Raw genomic sequence first — 22,649 nt, forward strand, 5'->3', positions numbered from 1 at the left:
CTGCCGCCTTATTTTTGGCTCTAGCATTGGCATCTTCTAAGACAAAAATGGTGTAGGTTAAGTCCTCCTTTGTTGTTGATCTCAGAGAGAGATTTTGCAGGGGAGGTAGAAGGCCTGCCCAGGATGTGTTTCTTCAGGAAAGAGGAGGCTGCAGCCTCACGTTCCTTTGTGAGCAAGGGCTCCGTGTGCAAGGAGTTTCCGGCCACCTGCCTGGGCCTCTGAGCCACTTGAAGCTCCTTCAGCTCCCTGGAGCCTGCTCTCCCAAGCCTTCTTCCCCCAATGCTCTCCGCAAAGGGCCAGGTGCCCCGTCTCCTCCCGAGGCTCTTCCTCATCTCCTGGAGGTGCCTTTCCCGTAAGCCCTTTGGCCCCTTGATGACTTTTTTCACTCTCTGCAGCCTGTACCCCACACTTGGCATGGTTGCCAGGCTGTTCTCCTGTGACGGGGCAGTTTCTGATTTCTTTTGGAGGATTTGAGGGTTAAATTGATGACCTAACAGGATAGGCTGCATAAGCATGGCCTTTTCTTCCTTCTTAACCTTATCGATTTTTTTCTTGAATTACTTCATGTAACAAATTCTCCAGAAAATAGAGCTTTCTCAACTTATTTCTGTAAGGATGAGAGGGCCTTCTTATGTGGGTTTTCACGTAGCTCAGGGACTTATCTCTATCTTGCACATTTGAAAAAAGCAGTGTAATGAATGGTAATAATGTTGATTCTACATTTTGTAGATTTTCCTCTGAGAAATAAGGCAATATATAATTCAGTGCAGTAATAACATCACTTTCATCGTTGAGGTCCCGCTGTTCACTCATGCGGCCTGGGAAGTCCACACTGTTTCTCTCTGATACTGAGTTCCCTGGCTCAATAGTCAGCTGCTTGCTGGTGTTGTTCTTCCGGGCTTGCAATATCTTCATGAATGCCCCCTTTGGGTTCCCTATAGATGCTTCTTCAACTGTCAAAAAAAGAAGAGACTGCTTTTAGGCACAGAAGACTGATGGGACAGCTTTATGTCAGTCCACAGCCCTACACTCTGATCAATTAAATTAGGAGTCAAATCCAATATTTGGGGTACCATTGAGACTTTAGAGAGAAAAGTAAAACCAAACTCAAACCTATGAAATGGCAACAACAAAGGAGAAAAAGATATTTTTGAGAGTGGCATTCAAAGAGTTCGCAGTGTTAAAAAGCAGTAACTATGATCAGTATTATTTCATTGGTTTCCAATGACCAACCACTCCAGGCTTAGAATAAGGCTGGAGGACAAATGGCCCCACCCAGCTGCCCCTTCTGTGGCTCTGCCCCTGCTTCTCAGCCACATCATTCTACAGTCCTGCCTCATGCTGAGGGAGCACAGGCTTCCTCCTTCCCTCCCTCCCTCCCTGTGGCCCTGTGTTCTTGCTACCATCACAGGTGTCCATGGCAAGAGATAGGCATGTAAGGGGAGTGAGGGCAGAGGTGGTCAAGCCAAGGGGCCTTGCTCCTCACCTCAGTGTGTTCTTTCCCACCCTTGTAAAGGGAGATTAACAATGCTTGTCCTTCTCACCTCTTGAGACGAAGGGAATAATATAATTGGTAGGAAACTGGTCTGGAAGGTGAGCAACACTGTGTAGATGGGTATACAGTTATCACTGTGCTAATGCCTCAGATCCCTGACTGAGATCTGAATTCAAGCTGTCTAAGGAAGAAAGCGGTCACATTTTGGAAGTCATGACATCAGTGGTAATAACCCTCATCTACAGAAGGATACTTAAAAGTACCCGAGTGTTCTGTGGATAGAAAAGCGTGAGACTCAGAGCAGGTTCAGAGTTGGACAGTCTACAAGTGCATGGAGGAGCCTTCCGACTCCATCAGAGGAGTCAGGCAGCCATTTCTGGTTATGGAACCAGAAACTCCCTGGCTCCAAATAAAACAGCATCACTTGTACTCTTTTATACAAGTGCAAAAACAAACAACCGCGGTGAGCACTGTAGACCTGTTCTATAAGACAGAGGGCCCTTGAGGCCCAACACATAGAAAACCAGTTTATAGACTGTGTGCAAATGAGTTATCATTGAAAAGCAAAGCACCCAAGAGCACAGAACACCACGTGTGTGGTTCCCAACATTGCTTCCTTCCCCTTCCACCGCATTTCCATGATCCTTTGTGCATATGTAAATTACATAGCAGTAACTATGTTATTAAATTACATAGCAGTGATTGCGAACCTGACTTTCAGCAAGGGAGCAGTGTAGCAATTTAGGGAGTTTAAATCTGAATGAATGAATAAAAATTCAGCAATTAATTCCATTGTTACTTTAAACTTGACCCTAAAATTTTAAAATAAGAAATTTCAAACAAATAAATATTAAAAAAAAGATCCTCAGGAAGTTCCGACTCACGGCAATGTGTCGTATTTGGCAGGCATTCATTGTCACAGTGAAGCTTGACGGTGTTGCAGACAACCTCGATAGTATGTTTAAATTGGCAGAGGCAGCAGGCCATATGGCTGGGTAAGATCCTATGAGTAGAGACAGAGAATTAAGTTACCTGTAAAGGGGTTCCTTGGGTGGGTCAAACAGGTGAGCCAAGGTGCCAGCAAAGGAGTTCTTGAGGTATGTGGCCAGGACATTTGGGTAGGAGCCTGGTGGCCAATTGTTGGTCTTGAATATGAGAATAAAGGAAGGAGGGAGAGGTGGCCCAAGGAGGCATAGGCATGGAAGTGGGTGTGGTGTATCCAAAATAAAGTCAACAGGGTGAGCATTGGGCACCATGGATCTGTCGTTTGACTCAGGGGTGTCTCCTTCCAGTTCACAAGTCTCATTGTGGGTTGGGAGTGCACAGGAGGACTTCCCCCAACCTCTGGAGTACTCTTCTCCATCCCTGTTGGAAGTGTTCACTATTAGAAACTACTCTGGTCCCAGAAAAATGACTGACTGCAGTAATTGTTGGAAAAGATGTGGAGAAAAAGGAACACTCGCTCACTGATGGGTGAGTGAAAGTAATTTGACCAGGCAGGTGTTTAGCCCAGCCATGAAGATGCTGCTTGGGACAAGCACATCCACTTCTGGAGTGCCTGGCTCCATTTCTGATCCCTGTTTCCTGCCAGGGAGTGCCCTGGGATGTGTCAGGTGGTGCTTCCCTAAATACCCAGAAATGGAAAGACTGCAACTTATGGTAGGTGTGTGTTTTTAAGAAACTGTCAGTCTATTTTCATTATATTTTTTTTTCAAATGTATCATTTCGAAAGTTTCTGTGGAAGGAAGAGAGAGAAACACACACAAACACATCTTTTCTTTTTTTTTTCTTTTTGACAGGCAGAGTGGACAGTGAGAGACAGAAACAGAGAGAAAGGTCTTCCTTTTGCCATTGGTTCACCCTCCAATGGCCGCCGTGGCCGGCACATCGCGCTGATCCAAAGCCAGAAGCCAGGTGCTTTTCCTGGTCTCCCATGCGGGTGCAGGGCCCAAGGACTTGGGCCATCCTCCACTGCACTCCCGGGCCATACCAGAGAGCTGGCCTGGAAGAGGGGCAACCGGGACAGAATCCGGCGCCCGGACCGGGACTAGAACCCAGTGTGCCAGCGCCGCAAGGCGGAAGATTAGCCTATTGAGCCACGGTGCCGACCACATGTTTTCATTAGGTAGTTTACTCCCCAAATGTCTGCGACATGCAGGGCTGGGCCAGGCCAAAGCCAGGAGCTCAGAAACTAGTTTGGTTTTCCATGTGAGGAGCAAGAACTCAAGTCCTTGGGGCATCACCCACTGCCTTCCAGGGTACATGTTAGCAGGAAGCTAGGGTGGAGCAGAGCCGGGACTTGGATCCAGGCATTCTGATGTGGGATTGGAGTATCCCAGGTAGTGGCTTAACGGCTGCACCAAATGCCTGCCATCGTAAACAGTTTAATTTTTATTTGTTTTATTTTTTAAAGCTTTTATGTAATGAATGCCAATTTCATAGGTACAACTTTAGGAATATAGTGTTTTTTCCTCCATACCTGCCCTCCCACCCCCACTCCCGTCCTACCTCCTACTCCCTCTCCCATCCCATTCTTCATTAAGATTCACTTTTGATTGACTTTATATACAAAAGAGCAACTCTATACTAAGTAAAGATTTCAACACTTTGCACCAACCCCCCACCCCACAACATAAAAAGTACTGTTTGAGAACAAGTTTTGCAGTTAATTCTCATAGTACAGCTCATTAAGGACAGAGTTCCTACAGGGGGGGTAAGTGCAAACAGCTTCATTTCTAATACCCCCAAATTGGAACAACCTAAGTGTTCACAAATAGGTGAATAGATAAACTATGGTAGGTTACACGTAGTGGGCCAGGCTCTTTCTAACCAATAGAATAACCAATGGTTGAGTTGTTACAGATGACTAATGTTACTTCTTTGGGTCCAGGGAAAGCTTCATATAGAAAGAAAAAAAAAAGAAATTATCAACTCCCAACTTGACTCTCACTGGGATTAAACATGACAATAGGTCTGATCTGATTTCATCATCATTTAAAAAAATCATCTATTATTTTTCACTTTATGTTTCTGTGTGGGAGCAAACTGCTGAAATCCTTACTTAATGTATACTAAGCTGATCTTCTGTATATTAAGATATTCGAAAATGAATCTTGATGTGAATGGAAGGGGAGAGGGAGTGGGAAAGGGGAGGGTTGTGGGTGGGAGGGACGGTATGGGGGGGAAGCCATTGTAATCCATAAATCGTACTTTGGAAATTTATATTCATTAAATAAAAGTTAAAAACAAAACAAAACAAAAAAAAAAAGAAAGAATGCACTCAGAATGCTAAGCTAGTGTTTTACTAGACTTCAATTCTAACAGGAAATTTTCGTTAAGTCCTTTCTACCCCTAACTTCGTATTTTGAAAATTTTCAAGCCTACAAAAATATCCGAAAGATTGGTGTCATGAGTTTACATGTTCTCTCACTTAGATTCAACTGTTGCTAACATTTTGCCACATTCACTTTCCACGTGTGTGTCTCTATGCACTTCTTGGACAAACCATTTGAGAATGAGCTGTAGATATGATGACCTTTTCTTGCTAAACCTGAAGTCTGCGTCTCCTAAGAACAAAGGCATTCTCCTGCATATCCACAACACTATTATCACCCAGTCAGCTTTAACATTAACATCACCGTCTATTGTGGTCCACATGCAGGTGCTCTCAGTTGTCCCAAACATGTCTTGGCTACTTTTAAATCAGGCACTGCATTTTATTTTCATGGCTCTTTAATTTTCTTCAGTTTAGAACTGTTCCTTTTTTGCAGTGTTTCATGGCATTGGGATTTTTGAGGCATTCAAATCAGTTGTTTTACAGCATGCACCTCAATTTATCCTTCTAAGACCAATACTGAATATAATCACCAGGGAACATTTATTTTTTTGAGTGGCTAAGATTTTTTTTAAAAAGTTTTATTTATTTGAAAGGCAGAGTGATGGTTGGGTGCAGGAGAGAGAGAGAATGAGTGGAGGGAGAGGGAGAGGGAGGGAGAGAGAGAGAAAGAATGAACGTGAATAAATCTTCCAGCCACTGGTTCATGCCCCAAATGGCCACCGCAGCTGGGGTTGGGCTGGGTTGAAGTCAGGAGCCAGGAGCCAGGAGCCAGGAACTATATTCAGGTCTCTCCTGGGTGGCAGGGGGTCAAGCACTTTGGTCATCCTGTGCTGCTTTCCCAGGTTCATTAGCAAGGAGCTGGATGGGAAGTGGAGCAGCTGGGACTTGAACTGGCACTCCCATATGGGATGCCAGCATCACAGACAACTTCACCTTATGCCACAACACCAGCCCCACTAGGGACCATTTCTGGCAGGAACACTGCATCTTGCATAGAGAATGTTGTAGTTTTGCTGCTTACTAAAATGGATGCACTAGGGATGATGTCAGTGATAAAATATTTATTTTTTAGAAGATTTTTATTTACTTGAGAGGTAGAGTTACAAACACAGAAAGGGAGAGACAGAGACAAAGATCTTCCATCTTAAGCTGGTTCACGTCCCAAATGGCCTCAATGGCCAGAGCTGGGCCAATCTGAAGCCAGGAGCCAGGAGCTTCTTCCGGGTCTCCCATGCAGGTGCAGAAGCTCAAGCACTTAGGTCATCTACTGCTTTCCCAGGCCATAGCAGAGAGATGGATCAGAAAAGGAGAAGCCAGGACTGGATCTGGTGCCCATATGGGATGCTGGCACCGCAGGTGGAGACAGCCCACTATACCACAGCGCTGGGCCCCAAATCATTATTTTCAAAAATATTGGCAAATCTGGGGCCGGCACCATGGTGCAGTAGGTTAATCCTTCACCTGCAGCACCGGCATCTCATATGGGCGCTGGTTCTAGTGCCAGCTGCTCTGCTTTTGATCCAGCTCTCTGCTATGGCCTGGGAAAGCAGTGGAAGATGGCCCAAGTCCTTGGGCCCTGCACCCGCATGGGAGACTGGAAAGAAGCACCTGGCTCCTGGCTTCGATCAGTGCAGCTCCAGCCATTGTGGCCATTTGGGGAGTGAACCATCGGAAGGCTTTTTTCTCTGTGTCTCTCTCTCACTGTCTATAACTCTTATCTGTCAAATAAATAAATAAAATTTTAAAAAATATTGGAAAATCTTTTGAAATTGCTAATGACCTGAGGTATAACTTATTCTTACTAGATAATATTTAAGTATTAAAGACCATTGCACATTAATATGCAATAAAGGGGCCAGCGCTGTGCTGTAGCAGGTTAAGCCTTCACCTGCAGTGTCAGCATCCCTTATAGGCACTGGTTCAAGTCCCAGCTGCTCCGCTTCTGGTCCAGCTCCCTGCTAATGCACTTGGGAAAGCAGCAGAGGATGGTCCAAGTGCTTGGGCTCCTGCTCCCACATGATTCAGAATAAGCTCCGACTCCTGACTTTGGCCTGGCCAAGCCCTGGCTGTTGTGGTCTTTTGAGCTAGGAACCAGCAGATGGAAGATCTTTCTCTCTCTCTGTATTTCTGCATTTCTTTTTTCTTCTTTTTTTTAACTTTTATTTAATGAATATAAATTTCCAAAGTACAGCTTATGGATTACAATGGCTCCCCCCCCATAACTTCCCTCCCACCCGCAACCCTCCCCTTTCCCTCTCCCTCCCCCCTTCCATTCACATCAAGATTCATTTTCAATTCTCTTTATATACAGAAGATCAGTTTAGCATATATTAAGTAAAGATTTCAACAGTTTGCACCCACATAGAAACATACCAGGGGATTCCAATTCAATCCCATCAAGGTGGCATGTACCAATGCCATCTCACTAGTTCCGGTGATCAATTTCTGTTCAAATTGAGCATAATGATAGGACTAAGAGCCAAAGGGAGCACATAAACAAGACTAGTGTCTGCAAATACTAGCTGATAGAATAAAAAAGGGAGAGAACGATCCAGCATGGGAAGTGAGATACACAGCAGACCTATAGAATGGCAGATGTCCTAAACAGCACTCTGGCCTCAGAATCAGCCCTTAAGGCACACGGATCTAGCTGAAAAGCCCATGAGAGTATTACAGGCATGGAAAGCCAAAACACTCTGGCAAAAAAAAAAACCCTACATGTATTTCTGCCTTTCGAATAAATAAGTAAGTCTTTAAGAATGCATTAAGGACCATCGCTTATGAGTCACGACACAAGTGAGCTGGCCTGCTTTGTCTAAACTCCTGAGGACTTCCAATAATGAACTCCAGTGTAACAATTGCTTTCAGGTTTTTATAGCCTTGGTTGCACATGGCTCCAGAAAATGCTAGCACTTTTCCTGTCCACTGATGGTCAAGTATGAAAAAAGCAGCTAGAACACCACAGCCTTGGCTAACTGAGAAAGCTTGTTGATGATGAGAGCTTTGACTCTTTGGAGAGGAAGGCCTCTCACTGACCTGGGAGGATCCACTGTGGCAGATGCTGCCCAAGGTTGAGGAAGAGGAGGCTAGAGCAGAAACCAGTGGACTTGATGATGTGGGAAAGTTAGTCAAGGAGGTGATCTGACAGAAGTGATTAGGGCAGGGTATGCTGTGAGAGGCCTTTCCCCATTCTTATCTTGTGGAGTCCGCTCAACTAGCCTTATCATAGTTTCTGTTTAGCTTGTCCAATTGGCAGGGGGGAGGTCACAATGGAAGTTGCAGTGAGTTTATGGTAAAATGTCAGAATAGGGCTCTAAGGAAATCCTTTTTAAAACTTCAAAACTTGAGATACTTCAAACTCTGCATGAAAATTAACTAGAAAGGATCATGGACCTAAATGTAACTCTACAGTTTCTACAAGAAAACAGGAGAAAATCTCTGTAACTTTAGATTAGACAATGGGTTATTTGAAAGATTTTTTTCAGGAAAGGCACAATAAAAGGACAAACCATACAAGATAAAAGTTGCTATAGGCTCATCAACATTAAAAAAAATTAACTTCTACTCTTCAGAAGGTACACTTAGTAGAGTGAAATGATAACTCACAACCAGAGAGAAGATATTTACTAAACATACATCTGAGAGAAAGTACTCATACCCAGAGCATATAAAACACTCTTAAAACTCCCTAAGATTACCATCAAATTACTACATGGGAACAGATTTGAATAGACACTTGGTAAAGATATTTGCACAACAGTATCGTCAGTTATTAGAGAAGTCTAAGTTTAAACTGCAGTGAGTGTACCCAAGGTGCCAGCGTTAGGATGACTGAGTCCCGCATTTGAGCACTTGCATTTGATTCTTCTCTCTGGTTCCTGATTCCAGCTTCCTGCTAATATAGTTCTTCTGCCTTTCTTTGGTTGAGTAACTGGGGTTCCTGCTACCTACATGGGAGATCTGGGTTGAATTCCCAGCTGTCAATTCCAGCTTCAGCCCAATGCTGGTCTTGGTGGCATTTGGTGAGAGAACTGATTGACTCTCTAGTAACTATTTTTAAATACTAAAAAAACATATAGAGATTCCACTATTTATCTACTGGCAGAAGAGCTACATTAAAAAAAGTTTTATTTTTTAACTTATTTGAAAGAACGAGAGAGAGAGAGAGAGAGAGAGAGAGAGAGAGAGAGAAGAGATTGATTGATTGACCTTCCATCTGCTGGTTCACTTCCCCAAATGCTGATAACAGCCAGGGTTGGGCCAGGACTATGCCAAGGACATAGGTCTCAATGTGTGGGTCTCCTACATGGGTGGCAGAGACCAGAATACTTGAGTTACCATCGGCTACCTCCCAGGGTGCACATTAGCTGGAAGCAGAGTAGCTGGGACTCAAACTTGGCACTCTGATACGGGATGTAGGCATCCCAAGTGGTATCTTATTTATTTATTTATTTATTTATTTGACATGTAGAGTCAGACAGTGAGAGGGAGAGACATAGAGAAAGGTCTTCCTTCCATTGGTTCACCTCCCAATCACCCCCCAAATGGCCGCTACCGCCGGAGCTGCGCCGAACTGAAGCCAGGAGCCAGGTGCTTCCTCCTGGTCTCCCATGCGGGTGCAGGGTCCAAGCACTTGGGCCATCCTCCACTGCCTTCCCGGGCCACAGCAGAGAGCTAGATTGGAAGAGCAGCAGCTGGGACTAGAACCTGGTGCCCATATGGGATGCCGGTGCCACAGGTGGAGGATTAGCCAAGTAAGCCATGGTGCTGGCCCCCCAAGTGGTATCTTAATGCTGTGCCACAATGTCCAGTTTCTAAATGTTTGTTAAAAAAGTTGAAATCTGAGGACTGGGACAACACATGTTGCAAGTGCCACTCTCGAACATTGTTGGTGAGAGTGCAGACTGCAGCAGCTACTTGGCAAACAGTTTAGCTGTGTGTTAAACAGTTCAATATACACTTAGTAGGTAATGAACTGTCCTACCCCTAGATCTTTACACCAAAGAAATGAAGACACATATCCACTCACAGACCTCCATGTGAGTGCTGTTAGTGGCTTTATTTATAATTGCAAAAAGTTGGAAAACACAGTTCTATAAGCTGATGAAATGGATAAACTGGTGTAACTACACAATTGGAATATTACTTAGCAATAGGTAGAGGCAGCAACATGAATAGTAGTTTAATCTCTAAAGGATTATGCTGAGTAAAGGAGCCAGACACAAGAGGCTACACTTACTACATGATTTTGCTTATAAGACACTGTGGAAGGAAAAACTACAAGAATAGAAACAGGATGAGTGGTTTGCAGGGCCTGGGTCTGGGGATGGGAGGAGACGATTGATTGGAAAGGACCATGAGGGACCTTTTTGGGTTGATAGAAATGTTCTACATCAGGAATTTGGTGGTGGTTACATAACCACGTGTTTGCCAAAACTCAGCAAACTTTACAGTGTGAATTGAAATACATAAAAATTATACCTCCATAAGCCTGACTTAAGAAAACACGTCTACAGACTTACATGGAAATAAACCTAAGAAAAAGATAACTTACAGGTTTTCCAATTGAAGAGTCATCATGAGGATGTTCTCAACTGTGGTAAGTGGTACTTGTGTTGTTCCCAAGTCTCTGAAGGAGAAAGCCCAAACATTCATGGTATGGACCTCAATAAAAAGATCTGTCTTTAAAAAGGTTGTTTCAGGAAGATGTGGTTACATCAGTTTTGGCTTCTCTATAAAGCAAGACAGCTCAAGAGTTTGTCATGGAGACAGTTCCAGAAAGCCCTGGTTGAAATGACTTTACTATTTGCATCATCAGATTAATGACCTTGGCATTGAAGAGTGGAACCTACACCTTTTTCTGCCATTGTCTTATTTTTCATTTTATACTACATTGACCTCTTTTAATTCTTATTTTTTTCTTTAAAAATTTACATCTATACCTCTTTGCTTGGGATAGATGGTATTCCTAACATGTATTTGCATGTAACACTGTCTCCCTCTGCCAGCTGTCTTTCCCATGATAAATTCTTTCTCAGTTCTTGCCTCAGTCAATAACTTTTTTTCAGTAACCTAATTTATTTTTTTTCAGTAACCTAATTTAAAATCATGACTTTTTAGCCTCAATCTCAAATATTTAATGTTTGATGAAAATAAAAAAGAATTAGTTTAATACTTACAGATATTTTAATGCTGGCAGTTTAAAAAGATACGAATCTTCAACATTTGTCAGAGGATTACGATTGAGATTTCTGAAAAAGGCAATGGAATTAAAGTTATTGGCCTTTCAATAAGCACAAGATTGTATGAGAAATTATATTCTTTTTTGTGTAGACATTTTAGGCTTAAAATTACTTTCTGTGTACTTATAAATCACCCTTAGAATTCAAAAAGCACTTGTTCTTTGGGAACTACCTATGTCTCTTAGAGGATGAATGGAGAAGAGAAAGAGAAAAGATACAAAAAAATGCATAATAAACAAAAAGTATGCAAAAGAACTTTTTAGGTGAAAAGCCTTAGAAGTGGAGCCAGTGTTTTGCCTAGCACTTAACACCCAGATTGGGATACCTACGTCTCAAATCAGATGCCTGGGTTTGATTCCCAGTTCCAGCTTCTAATTGCAACTTCCTGTTAATGCAGACCCTGGGAGGCAGTGGTGATGGCTCAATTGGTTGATTCTTTGCTGCCTACTTGGAGACGTGGACTGGTTTCTGGTTTCCAGCTTCAGCCTGGGCCTGGCCTAGCCTCGCCCGAGCCATTGCAGGTATTTGGGAAGTGAACTAGTGGACGGGAGCTGTCTGTGTCTTAAAAAAGAAAGATGTATAGAAGTGACCACACTGATAGGGAAGCCCTTTTTTGTGTAGGAAACACTAATCCTGTGTTCTCCATAATTCAAGGTGCTTGCCTTTCATCTTTAGAAATTTTAAACAAGCCATGACTTAATTCATTTAGTTGATGGAAAAAGAACCCACGTCAAAGCCATACTCTTGTCACGTTCTTCCACTGGTGTTCTCATTTCGCATCACACATCATCACATCACATCACATCACATCACACCACATCATCACGTCACATCACATCACATCACATCACATCACATCACATCACATCATCATGTCACATCACATCACACTGATCATCACATCACATCACGTCACATTGCATCACATCACATCACATCACAGTCTTTGTTACGTTGCTTGTTGGCCTGTCAGTCTCCTGGCCTGTTAGCCCCTTGAGGGCAGGGAACATATGTTATTGTCTTTGTTATGCCTGTGTGTGGCATAGTGCCTGAAATTTACTGCATGGTTAATAAATATTTGTTGAGTAAAGAAATCACATTTTGTTTCCATACCAATACAATGAATAAATTCGTGTTGTGGGAAATTTCATTCCTAAATGCTGTAATAGATTTTTAAAGTTTTTAAAGCAAGCAAACAAAAACAAAAACAGGTAAAAAAAAAAAAAACTGCCTTTAGTTTAACTCTACTCAAAAACGTACTGTACTGTTACAGACTGTGAAAATAATAATTCTTACAGATGATATTGATTGGGCTGCCAAGCATCTGTGTTCAGCATTCAACACTGGATGTTCCCAATAACCTCTGTGATAGGTATTGTACCCCAGTAGCCTATTGTGATATATATTGTGCTGAGTCACAGAGGCTGTGTAACTTGTTGTAGGTCACTGCACTTGTAAGAAGCAAAGCTGGAGCTGGAGCTCAGTCCTGCCCCAGACTGTGTCTAATATGTGTGCAGAAAAGGGTCCAAATATTTGTCACTTTAATCTGAAGCTTGAGATGACTAAATATAGAAGTACTTTGAAAATTTCATCAACCTTCTCAGGATAGCGCTCATGAAAATTAGTTTCTCTTTTTATTCCTTTTCCCTAATCTTATCCCACGATTAGATATTTAGCTCAGAGTCATTGAGACTAGAGATTTAAAAGCATGTTGTAGGTGACATCAGTGGAAACCTATGTAAACAGTGGAGTGAGAACATCTGAAAATTTATCCCTTCATAAAGGGAACAACAAAATGGTAAAAGTGGTCAGAATCAAGTTTTTGATAATTCTGGAAATTTAACCAAAGGCTTGCAGCAACCTGTGGGGCATTTACTCAAGAAAATTGGCTGACTTTCTCTAAGAATAGTGAGATTTGTGTGGGTTTCGTGTATTTAACTTGCCCTAGACAGTTCCTCCCTGGCAAGCTCAGTGGTAGCCTTAAAAATAGGCTTGGCAGCTTATGACAAGAGCCTCGGGTGATAACTGACGTCATAAATAAGAGTGTCAATTGTTAAATCAACAACAGGAGTCACTGTGCACTTACTCCCCATGTAGGATCTCTGTCCTTAATGTGTGGTACTATGTGAATTAATGGTATAACTAGTACTCAAACAATACTTTATACTTTGTGTTTCTGTGTGGGTGCGAACTGCTGAAATCTTTACTTAGTATATACTAAGTTGATCTTCTGTATATAAAGATAATTGAGAATGAATCTTGATGAAGAATGGGATGAGAAAGGGAATGGGAGATGGGATGACTGCAGGTGGGAGGGAGGTTATGGGGGGAAAAAGCCACTATAATCCAGAAGTTGTACATTGGAAATGTATATTTATTAAATAAAAGTTAAAAAAAAGAAACATCTGCTTTAGGAATAGACTGATGTCTTAGCAATATTTGGGTTTAGGTTTTTGGATTGTGGATTAATTTTATTTTTAATTTGTTGCTTCTCAAAATTTTTTAAAATTATGAGATGTATTACTTGCATACTCACAGTCATATGTAACCATGTGAATGTTGGATAATGTTTGAACTTTGTCTAAGTTATTTTGTCTACATTTGAACCAAATCAGGAATTATAATAAGAAAAGAGAAGTATGTGTAAAATGAGCAACAACAACAAAAAAAACCTCAAACTCTCCAAAAAAAAAATAGCCTGTATGCCCAGTATCAGAGAGAGTGAGGGAGAGGGATAGAGGGACAGAGGGACAGAGGGAGGGAAGGAGGGAGGGAGGGGGGGAGAGAGAGAGAGAGAGAGAGAGAATGAAAATGAATGGAGATGAGGGCCGGCGCCATGGCTCACTAGGCTAATCCTCCACCTAGCGGCGCCGGCACACCGGGTTCTAGTCCCGGTCGGGGCGCCGGATTCTGTCCCGGTTGCCCCTCTTCCAGGCCAGCTCTCTGCTGTGGCCAGGGAGTGCAGTGGAGGATGGCCCAGGTGCTTGGGCCCTGCACCCCATGAGAGACCAGGAAAAGCACCTGGCTCCTGGCTCCTGCCACCGGATCAGCGCGGTGCGCCGGCCACAGCGCGCTGGCCGCGGCGGCCATTGGAGGGTGAACCAACGGCAAAGGAAGACCTTTCTCTCTGTCTCTCTCTCTCACTGTCCACTCTGCCTGTAAAAAAAAAAAAAGAAAAAAGAAAATGAATGGAGATGAGCATGCAGAATGAAGCTGAGCTCCTCCAAAGTGCATCCCAGTGAGCTGTCAGAATCTTGGGCCATCTTCCACTGCTTTCCCAGGCCATAGCAGAGAGCTGGATTGGAAGTGGAGCATCCAGGTCTCAAACCGGCACCTATATGGGATGCTGGCGCTTCAGGCCAGGGCTTTAATCTGCTGTGCCACAGCACCAGCCGTGTCTCTGATTTTCAAATAAATGAATAAATCTTAAAGAAAAAAGTAAAAGAACAAAAAAAACCTAAAGCCAATGAAGAGAATACTTTAAGAGAAGCATACGGTGCAGAGGAAGAATTACCTTAAGAGAAAAGAAGACCTCTTGCTACACAGATGAGAATATGGTGCAGATGAAAAGATTATGAGAAGAAAAGTGTAATAGTTGCAGGAAGTGACAATGTGAAAACTTGTGAACCCTTACAAAACACCCCCAAAGGGCAGACCTGAGTTGTTCTCTTCATCTGTAAGGTTTATGCCTCTCTCTGAGTTTGGGGAGATGCTGTTTGGATTCCAGGACACACCACAGAGGGAGGACTGTGCCAGCAGTGTGCAAATGCAGGTGTATCCACAGCTTGCCTGAAGGAGGCTATGCCCATGGCTGACCTTCAGTGTACGACCACACCCAGCTCACCTACAGTGTCAACAGTGGGGCGAATATCTGAGGAGGGAGAAAGCCTGGACTCTCCTCCTAGTCACCCACAGTGCTTGTGAGTAACAGACGAGTGAGCATGTGGATGTGCTCTGTCTGGATAAGGGAGCCCCTCTCTACACTCTAGAGTCCTTCCACTACTAAACTATGAAACTTGTTTTGTGAGGACCAATGAAGTGACTAAAACAATTTTTAGAAAGAAGCCAATGAGTTAAGACTTAATGTACATGTGTGGGGAGCAACTGGGAGCAACTCGGACTAGACTAAGTTACTGGAATTAAGACTTATTCTATGCATCTGCTCTCCCACAATATGGCGCTGGGAGAGGAGCAAACAGCTTCTACCCAGCTGCCTTTCACCAACTTGACAAGCTGCAGGAGCTGCTCCTGATTGGAGGAGAGCAGCGTACTCGGCGTGTGGGTAGCCGAGTTGGGATTGGTGGAAGAGGACTATAAAGGAGGAGAGAGACAACATGCACCAGGAACATCTATCTGAAGGAACACCTGTGCAGCCCCCGAGAGAGCCGGCCGGCGGTGTGCCGCTCCCCCGCAGAAGTGGGGAAAGCGGCAGGGGGAACCGCCCTTCCACGGAGGTGGAAGGGACGGTAGCCAACCCGGGAAGAACCAGCAGCAAACCTGGGGAGGGCCGAGCAGACGAAAGAACAACGCAGGGTCCTGTGTCGTTCCTCCACGAAGAGGGGGAGCGACATAAATGAATGAAGCAGAAGAAATAAAGTATACTTAATGTTTAGAATTATCAATTACTGCTGATTTTCCATAATATATTTCATTTCTGATTTCACTGAAAGATTTGATGAGTATTACTATTCAAAGAATGTTATGTCACTGGTAAGCTCTTGGCATGTCTTTGAGGTAGATTTCATATTCACAATAGATTGATCCTACCACACTGCTGTTTTACACAGAGACTTCATTCAGAAGAATGTTTACTGGGCTGCATGTAGTACATGCAAAGTAAGGGTGAATGCAGATTTTGCTGAGCATGAGCCTAACCTAATTTGGGGAATCCCTTATAATGAAACATGCAGAATTATGAATATAAAAATTGCTCCAGCCCCTCCCAGGACCTTGGAAGGGGCACGTGCAAGCGTAAAGCCTTGAAGCTTAGGCTCCAGTTCATGATGAATCCAGCTCAGCTGGCACTCTTTTCTGGACTCTGTAATGCAGTGAACAGCATTGTTTTCACTTTAAAAACCCTCATCTTTGGTCATAAGATCACTGGTGTCTTCCTGGGGCAACGGGGATAGCAAAAGTTTCCTTGAAGCAGATTAGCTTTGTCTAATAAAAGAATATGTCCCCAAATAAAGGAGACCCGCTCCCAACACACACTTGGTGTATTACAGCCATTGTGCCAATTTTTGAAGCAACCATGAGTTAGATATGTTCAGATCGCATGATAAGAGGATTAGTTTCCAATACCAGCTAGCTCTGGTTTTTGCATCACCATGAAGCAAATGCTTTTTTTCTTTGGCTTAAGATGGACACAGAAACTTGAGATAAATGAACTGGTGCCTCGTGCACTGTGCGCCATCCCTAGCTCTGCTCCTACTTTTTCAGCTCATCTCTCTGGCCTTGCTGCACAGATGCTAGCATGGCTGTCACTCATTTTCCCATCAATGTCCAACTTCCCCCTGCTGGCATGAAAGTCTCTGGAGACAAAGCTTCTGTCCTGCTCCAGTTTGTACCCCCAGCACTTAATACAGCACCTGGCACTCGGTGGGCCTGGCACTCAGTGAATGTTCTTAAATGAATTCATTACTTTTCATCCACTGTGATTCCACAGATTTTCTCCCTGTGTTGTCTACAGAAAACTGTACTGGAACTCGGCCCCTTAGGAGGGAATCTAATGGAATGATATATGTTGAGGCCATTTTTACTGATGCTACCAAAACCACTTGGTGTTGGGGCTCCAGGAACCAGCTCCCGGTGTGTGGGTGAAGTAAAAACAGACTCTCAGTGTTCTTCCTCAAGATCTGCAGGCACTGTTGGTCCATCCCCAACACATCCTAAAACCTTCCCTCATAACCAGAATGAATTGTGTTTGGCTGGGATTCTGAACCACAGAACAGGTGGATAGTCTTTCAACATCAGGTTTAGTGGAGAATCTGTATCTTGAATCTAAAATTCCCTTGGGCCATTGAACATCACAGAATTGTTGAGTTGAAAGTGAATAAAACTCACTTTCTGTTGCAGTTTAGTCAGGACAAAATATGTGGGATTAGGCTAGAGCAGTGTATTTTCTTATTTTTTTAACACTACAGTTTAACATATATGCCACTTCTTCCTATTTCAAAAGTTATTAGTATCCACAGATAATTTATAAATTATAAATTGAGAGCTAAATACATTTTGGAAAAAGCTTATGATCTGGGTGGGTGATGGGGAGAGATGTGCCCTTTGGCTGGGTCCCAGGAATTATTTTTGCATTAGGATTTAAAAGCAGGTAACCCTGAGAAAGCACCAGAACCTTTTTCTCCCAGAGTACTTTGTGTTAGATTTTTGGAAAAAAAAATGGAAATGAAGACCTTCTTTGCAGAGTTTATATACAGGGCTTAATACCCAGATAAGCATAACTATATACCATTTTTATACACAAATGGTTTTTAAATATGTATTCATCATCTATTGCACTTACACATTGTGCAAAAACTGCATTCCATGCCACGCCTGAAATGTCCCAAAGCTCAGTTCTGTCAGTAAATTGCAACCAAGATTTCTACAAAAAAAGACACGAGTGAAAGAGAATGAAGAAGAAAAAAAGAAATATTTTCAGAATACTCTTCTTTCAGGAGTGATTCTAATTTTTATAGATGAAACAATACTTCCACATTTTATCTACACACTAAAGAATTTACTGGTACTGGAAGATTTGGTTTCTGAATTATACTTGCACATTTACATTAAATTTCATCATATTATTTTCATATTACATGACATACTTGTACTGTGTGATCTTTACTTCTCTGGAACAGAGTTGCACAACTTGAATGCTATTGACATTTTGGACTCGATAATGCTTTTCTTGTGGAGGTTTGTCCTGTACATAGTAAGTGGCTTAACAGCAGGCTGGGCTTAGCTCACGCAGTGTCAGCAGCACGTGCAGGGCTGCAAGCTGTTACCTGAATGCAAAATCATGTTGGCTGAGAAGCCCTGCTCTGTGGGATTCACTCTGACTTTTGTACCTGATAGTATTTTTGCTAGAGAGGAAAAGGACCTGTTACAGAATTTTAGCAACCTTCTACTACAAATGTAAAGTAGAATCTTAACCCTATTTCAAGGTGAACAGTGAAGATTTATTAAAATTCCAAATGTGATGAAATTGTAACTTACATAGACTGCAAAAAAGGGAGTGACTCAAATGCACGTCTTTCGATAAACTCTATTTTATTGCAGGATAAATCTCTAGGAAAAGGAAAACATTGCCTTGGTTAGCTATTACCTATATAGTCAGTGGGGATAATAAAATTTGCATTTGATAATGTTGGATATGCAGTTTTTACCTAAACTGTAAAGCTTTGGACTTGTATTTGACCCTCTGGAGATACTACCCCTTCTTACAACCTCTCCTAATAGTCTCACTGTTAGAACCTTCATCAATGACATACACAACTATAGATCTTGATAGATTGTGGTGGTAAACTTTCCTGAGTGCAGAATTGATTAGATGAACTTTCATAGTCTTCATCCATTTGAAACAAGGAGCAAAGCTGTCATCTCCATTTTTGATGTCTAATATTCCAAAGAATACTCACATTTTCACATCTTTCCTGGTTTAGTCCTAGTTTTCTAACTTCATTCAATACCAGAAAAAAAGATGCCCTTTTGAATCATTTGAAATGAAATTGGTTCTCTAATTAATTCATTATTTTGAACTGATTCAGAATTACACTTTCTGTCATACTAAAGGAAATTTATTTGTTGCTTGTTGCTTGATAGTCCATGAAAGCCATGATAGAACCGTCAGAAAACAGCACGACACTGGATTCCCACTTGAAAACACTCTTGGTGGTAGAGGACTCTTACTTCCACTGATTACAATTTGACCCTCACTTTTCACCTGCAACTCATCTGTTGGTGGCTCCATCTCTAGAATCTCCTTCTCTCACCTGTCCCACGCGCAGTCACCAGTGGGACTTGCCCTAAGTGACTCTCCGAGGCCAACATCACTAGGTGCTTACAGAAGAGGCAGATTCTCAGCCCTGTTCTAGACCGACTCAGGCAGTTACTGTGGGGGTAGGGTTCAGAGCCCCAGGTAACTGTGGTGCAAGCTCAAGTCTGTTTTAGAGCACTGCTGTGACAGCATGGTTCCCCGTGGTGACTCTTGCTCAGCATTCAAAGGCCTGGAAGACCTGGCTTCACCCTCCAGCTTTCCCTGCATCTCTGTGCCTCAGAAGCTTCCATGTTTTCCCTTTCTCCCACGATATTCTCTCCAAGACGTCTGATGATGCCCACTGCCTCCTTGGAAGTCCTGTTCAACTGGCATTGCTCCCTGGTTCCATCGTCCCTGACCCAGCCCAAAGTCTTCTCCCTCGTCTGGACTCTATATCCATTTCTTTTGATATCGTTACTTGTGCCTTCCATTTCCCCAGAGCATAAACTTCTTGAAAGCATGGATTTGGCCTTGCTCATCTACATTGCCCACTATGTTTAAAACTGACTCATGGAAATAGACTCAGGTGTTTATTAAATGAAGGAATGGTTGAGTAGGTAGAAGAAGGAAAAGTGAATTTTTAAAAAGCAGTGTGGTTTTATTATTCCCTGGTCCCTCTGCAGCACTCTGTCAGCTACATAGTGCTTATTGGGTATTGGTTTGAGCTTGTGTATTTGTTTCCCCTGCAAGATTGTGAGCTCTTGGGAAGGTGGGATCCTGTCTTACTCATTTATGTGTCTCCAGTACTAGGCAAAGTGTTTGGCTTTCTCTTTCAGCTTTAGACAATTGATTGGCATTTTGAAAATGAAGTGAATACATACACTAGCATAAACTAATTAGGCTACAAAGGATTTTCCAGCAGAAACAATGAAGGGCCTATTCTACCAGCAGTAGTCTCATTTGTTTTTCTCCAAACCATGTTTGCAAGGTTCCGGAGCCCAGATGGGAAAGGTGCTCAAGAGGAACCATGCAGATGTGGTTGTCCCCGTATGGCCTAGAAGTTCTGATCATCATTCAAAGGAGTGTTGTGAGTATCACATGCTATGTTCCTTAAGCCTTGTACTTTTGAGACAAGAATCTATTTGCTGAAGAGGCCCAGTAATTAGCCTAATAAGGATTAATGATGTACACTTCCCAATACTATGTAGCTATTGTTTTAATTATCTATTTCCAACATGGGTATAATAGTTCCTTAATGGAAATCATTAATGCCAAATCTGTTCTCTTGGTAGCTTAGTATTCTTGATAATATTGTTTATATAATTTACCTGTTTAGCAAGTCACTTAATGGCTAAAGGTTAACTTATTCAAGATTAGATCATCTAACAACTTTCAGTTGATGGCATTCAAATTAATGTTGTTGGTTTATGTTTTCTTCCCTTTGTTGTATTAAACCAACTTGTTCAAACCTTGTTTGTAAAGGCCAGATGATAAATGTTTGAGACTTGGTCGGCCACATATTGTCTCTGTTGTATTTTCTTGTTTCTTTGTTTCTCTTTACAGTCCTTTATAAATATAAAACTCATTCTTAACTTAGGACCTGTATGAAGACAGACCTTGGATCCAATTTCATCCATTGCTTGTAAATTAAATACAAATATAATCCGCGGCTCACTAGGCTAATCCTCCGCCTTGCGGCGCCGGCACACCGGGTTCTAGTCCTGGCCTGGGCGCCGGATTCTGTCCTGGTTGCCCCTCCTCCAGGCCATCTCTGCTGTGGCCAGGGAGTGCAGTGGAGGATGGCCCAGCTACTTGAGCCCTGCACCCCATGGGAGACCAGGAGAAGCACCTGGCTCCTGCCATCGGATCAGCGCGGTGCTCCGGCCGCAGCGCACTGGCCGCGGCGGCCATTGGAGGGTGAACCAATGGCAAAGGAAGACCTTGCTCTCTGTCTCTCTCTCTCTCTCTCACTGTCCACTCTGCCTGTCAAAAAAAAAAAAACCACAAAGCACATAGTAGGTATTCCATGTTAGAGATATGAGACCCTACAGTGTAGACTTCCAGAAGAAACCTTGGAGATTATCCAGCTGGGACCCATATTTGTTTTCTAGATAATGTAACTAAAATCTCATAAATAAGTATGATTAACTGACTTACAAGTGTTGGAGGGACAGCAGGCCTTCAAATGAGTCCTTATGTAATTCAGTCAAGTCATTTTCACTGAGGATTCTGGAAAATGAAAGAGGTACTTCTGAATCAAAATGACAACTGCAGCTGTTTGCTTCATAGGACTAACTCTGTATGTAGAGGAAACTTTGGTAATGGTGCTGTTTAAATACCCAGATTCTAATTTACTTCTAGGGTGGCAATGTCTGTTGTATTTTAATTTAAACCATTTTTCCCACTCTCCCTTTTTTGTCCATCTCTATACACCTATCCGTCCTTCCCACCAAATCATAAATGTAATGTCTGCTCTGTAGGTCACAATGTCCCTGTTAGAACCTAACACTGGGAGGCACCAAGATTGGCAGAACTGCCATTTCCTTCTGTTTTTTCCCCAAGCCCTACTACCGAAGCCCCATGTTTGAGGTATGCCGGGGCTACAAGTTAAGGTTGACCAGGGAGGCAGTAATGATGGCTGAGTATTTAAATCCCTGCCATCTATGTAGGAGAACAAGACTGAGTTTGAGGTTCCTGAGTTTGACTGACCCAGTCTCACCACTACAGGCATCTGGGGAGTGAACAGTGTATGATAGCATGCTGCCTTTGCCTCTCAAATAAGAAAAATTAAATTTTCTTCCCCTTCCCTTTATCCCTTAGCCTTTCCAACTCCCGTCTTCACTCTTCAGAGGAAACTAGTGTTATTTACTTTTGTGTCAGATGACTCTGATTTTTCCTTTTTCCAAAGATTTATTTATTTATTTGAAAGTCAGAGTTACACACAGAGAGAAGGAGAGGGGAGAAGGGAGAGGGGAGAGGGGAGAGGAAGGTCTTCCATCCGCTGGTTCACTCCCCAATTGGCCACAAAGGCTGGAGCTGTGCTAATGAGGAGCCAGGAGCTTCCTCCAGGTCTTCCCATGTGGGTGCAGGGGCCCAAGGACTTGGGCCATCTTCCACTGCTTTCCCAGGCCATAGCAAAGAGCTGGATCGGAAGTGGAGCAGCTGAGACTCGAACCGGCACCCATATGGGATGCTGGCACTGTGGGTGGTGGCTTTACCTACTATGCCACAGTGCCAGCCCTGACTTTGATTTTTCTTACAAGTTTGGGACATCTTTAAATGAAGCATAACCAAAATATATACAAACTGCGTGTATTGTATTTAAGAAACATCATAAATTAAAAGTCACAACTGCCTGATTCTAGCATTTTCCCATCAGAAATGAGATAGTAGGCTAAGGGGAAACTTTTATCTTTTTTAAAAAAGATTTTATTTATTTGTTTCAGAGTTATAATTACAGATGGAGAGAAGGAGAGACAGAAAGGTCTTCTCTCCACTGGTTCACTCCCCAAATGGCTGCAATGGCTGTAGCTGGGCCAATTGGAAGCCAGGAGCCAGGATCCATGAGCCTCTTTGGGGTCTCCTACATGGGTGCACAGACCT

At 42.9% G+C, this 22,649-nt stretch overlaps 1 protein-coding gene across 1 annotated transcript in view; it reads right to left on the minus strand.

Annotated features, from left to right (window-relative positions):
* Positions 1–7: 7 nt before the first annotated feature.
* LOC103347309 (leucine-rich repeat-containing protein 37A3) overlaps positions 8–22,649 on the minus strand; it is a 30,813-nt gene continuing 8,171 nt past the window's right edge. The window contains exons 4-10 of the mRNA XM_070067816.1: positions 21,204–21,275; positions 18,287–18,358; positions 17,592–17,672; positions 11,012–11,083; positions 10,387–10,461; positions 2,380–2,498; positions 8–953 (exon numbers count right to left, since the gene is read on the minus strand). Of these exons, the coding sequence (XP_069923917.1) occupies positions 538–953; positions 2,380–2,498; positions 10,387–10,461; positions 11,012–11,083; positions 17,592–17,672; positions 18,287–18,358; positions 21,204–21,275 (907 nt within the window). The 3' untranslated portion in view covers positions 8–537. The remainder of the gene's footprint in view (positions 954–2,379; positions 2,499–10,386; positions 10,462–11,011; positions 11,084–17,591; positions 17,673–18,286; positions 18,359–21,203; positions 21,276–22,649) is intronic.

Source organism: Oryctolagus cuniculus, unplaced genomic scaffold, assembly GCF_964237555.1.
Source record: "Oryctolagus cuniculus unplaced genomic scaffold, mOryCun1.1 SCAFFOLD_128, whole genome shotgun sequence".
NCBI lineage: Eukaryota > Metazoa > Chordata > Mammalia > Lagomorpha > Leporidae > Oryctolagus > Oryctolagus cuniculus.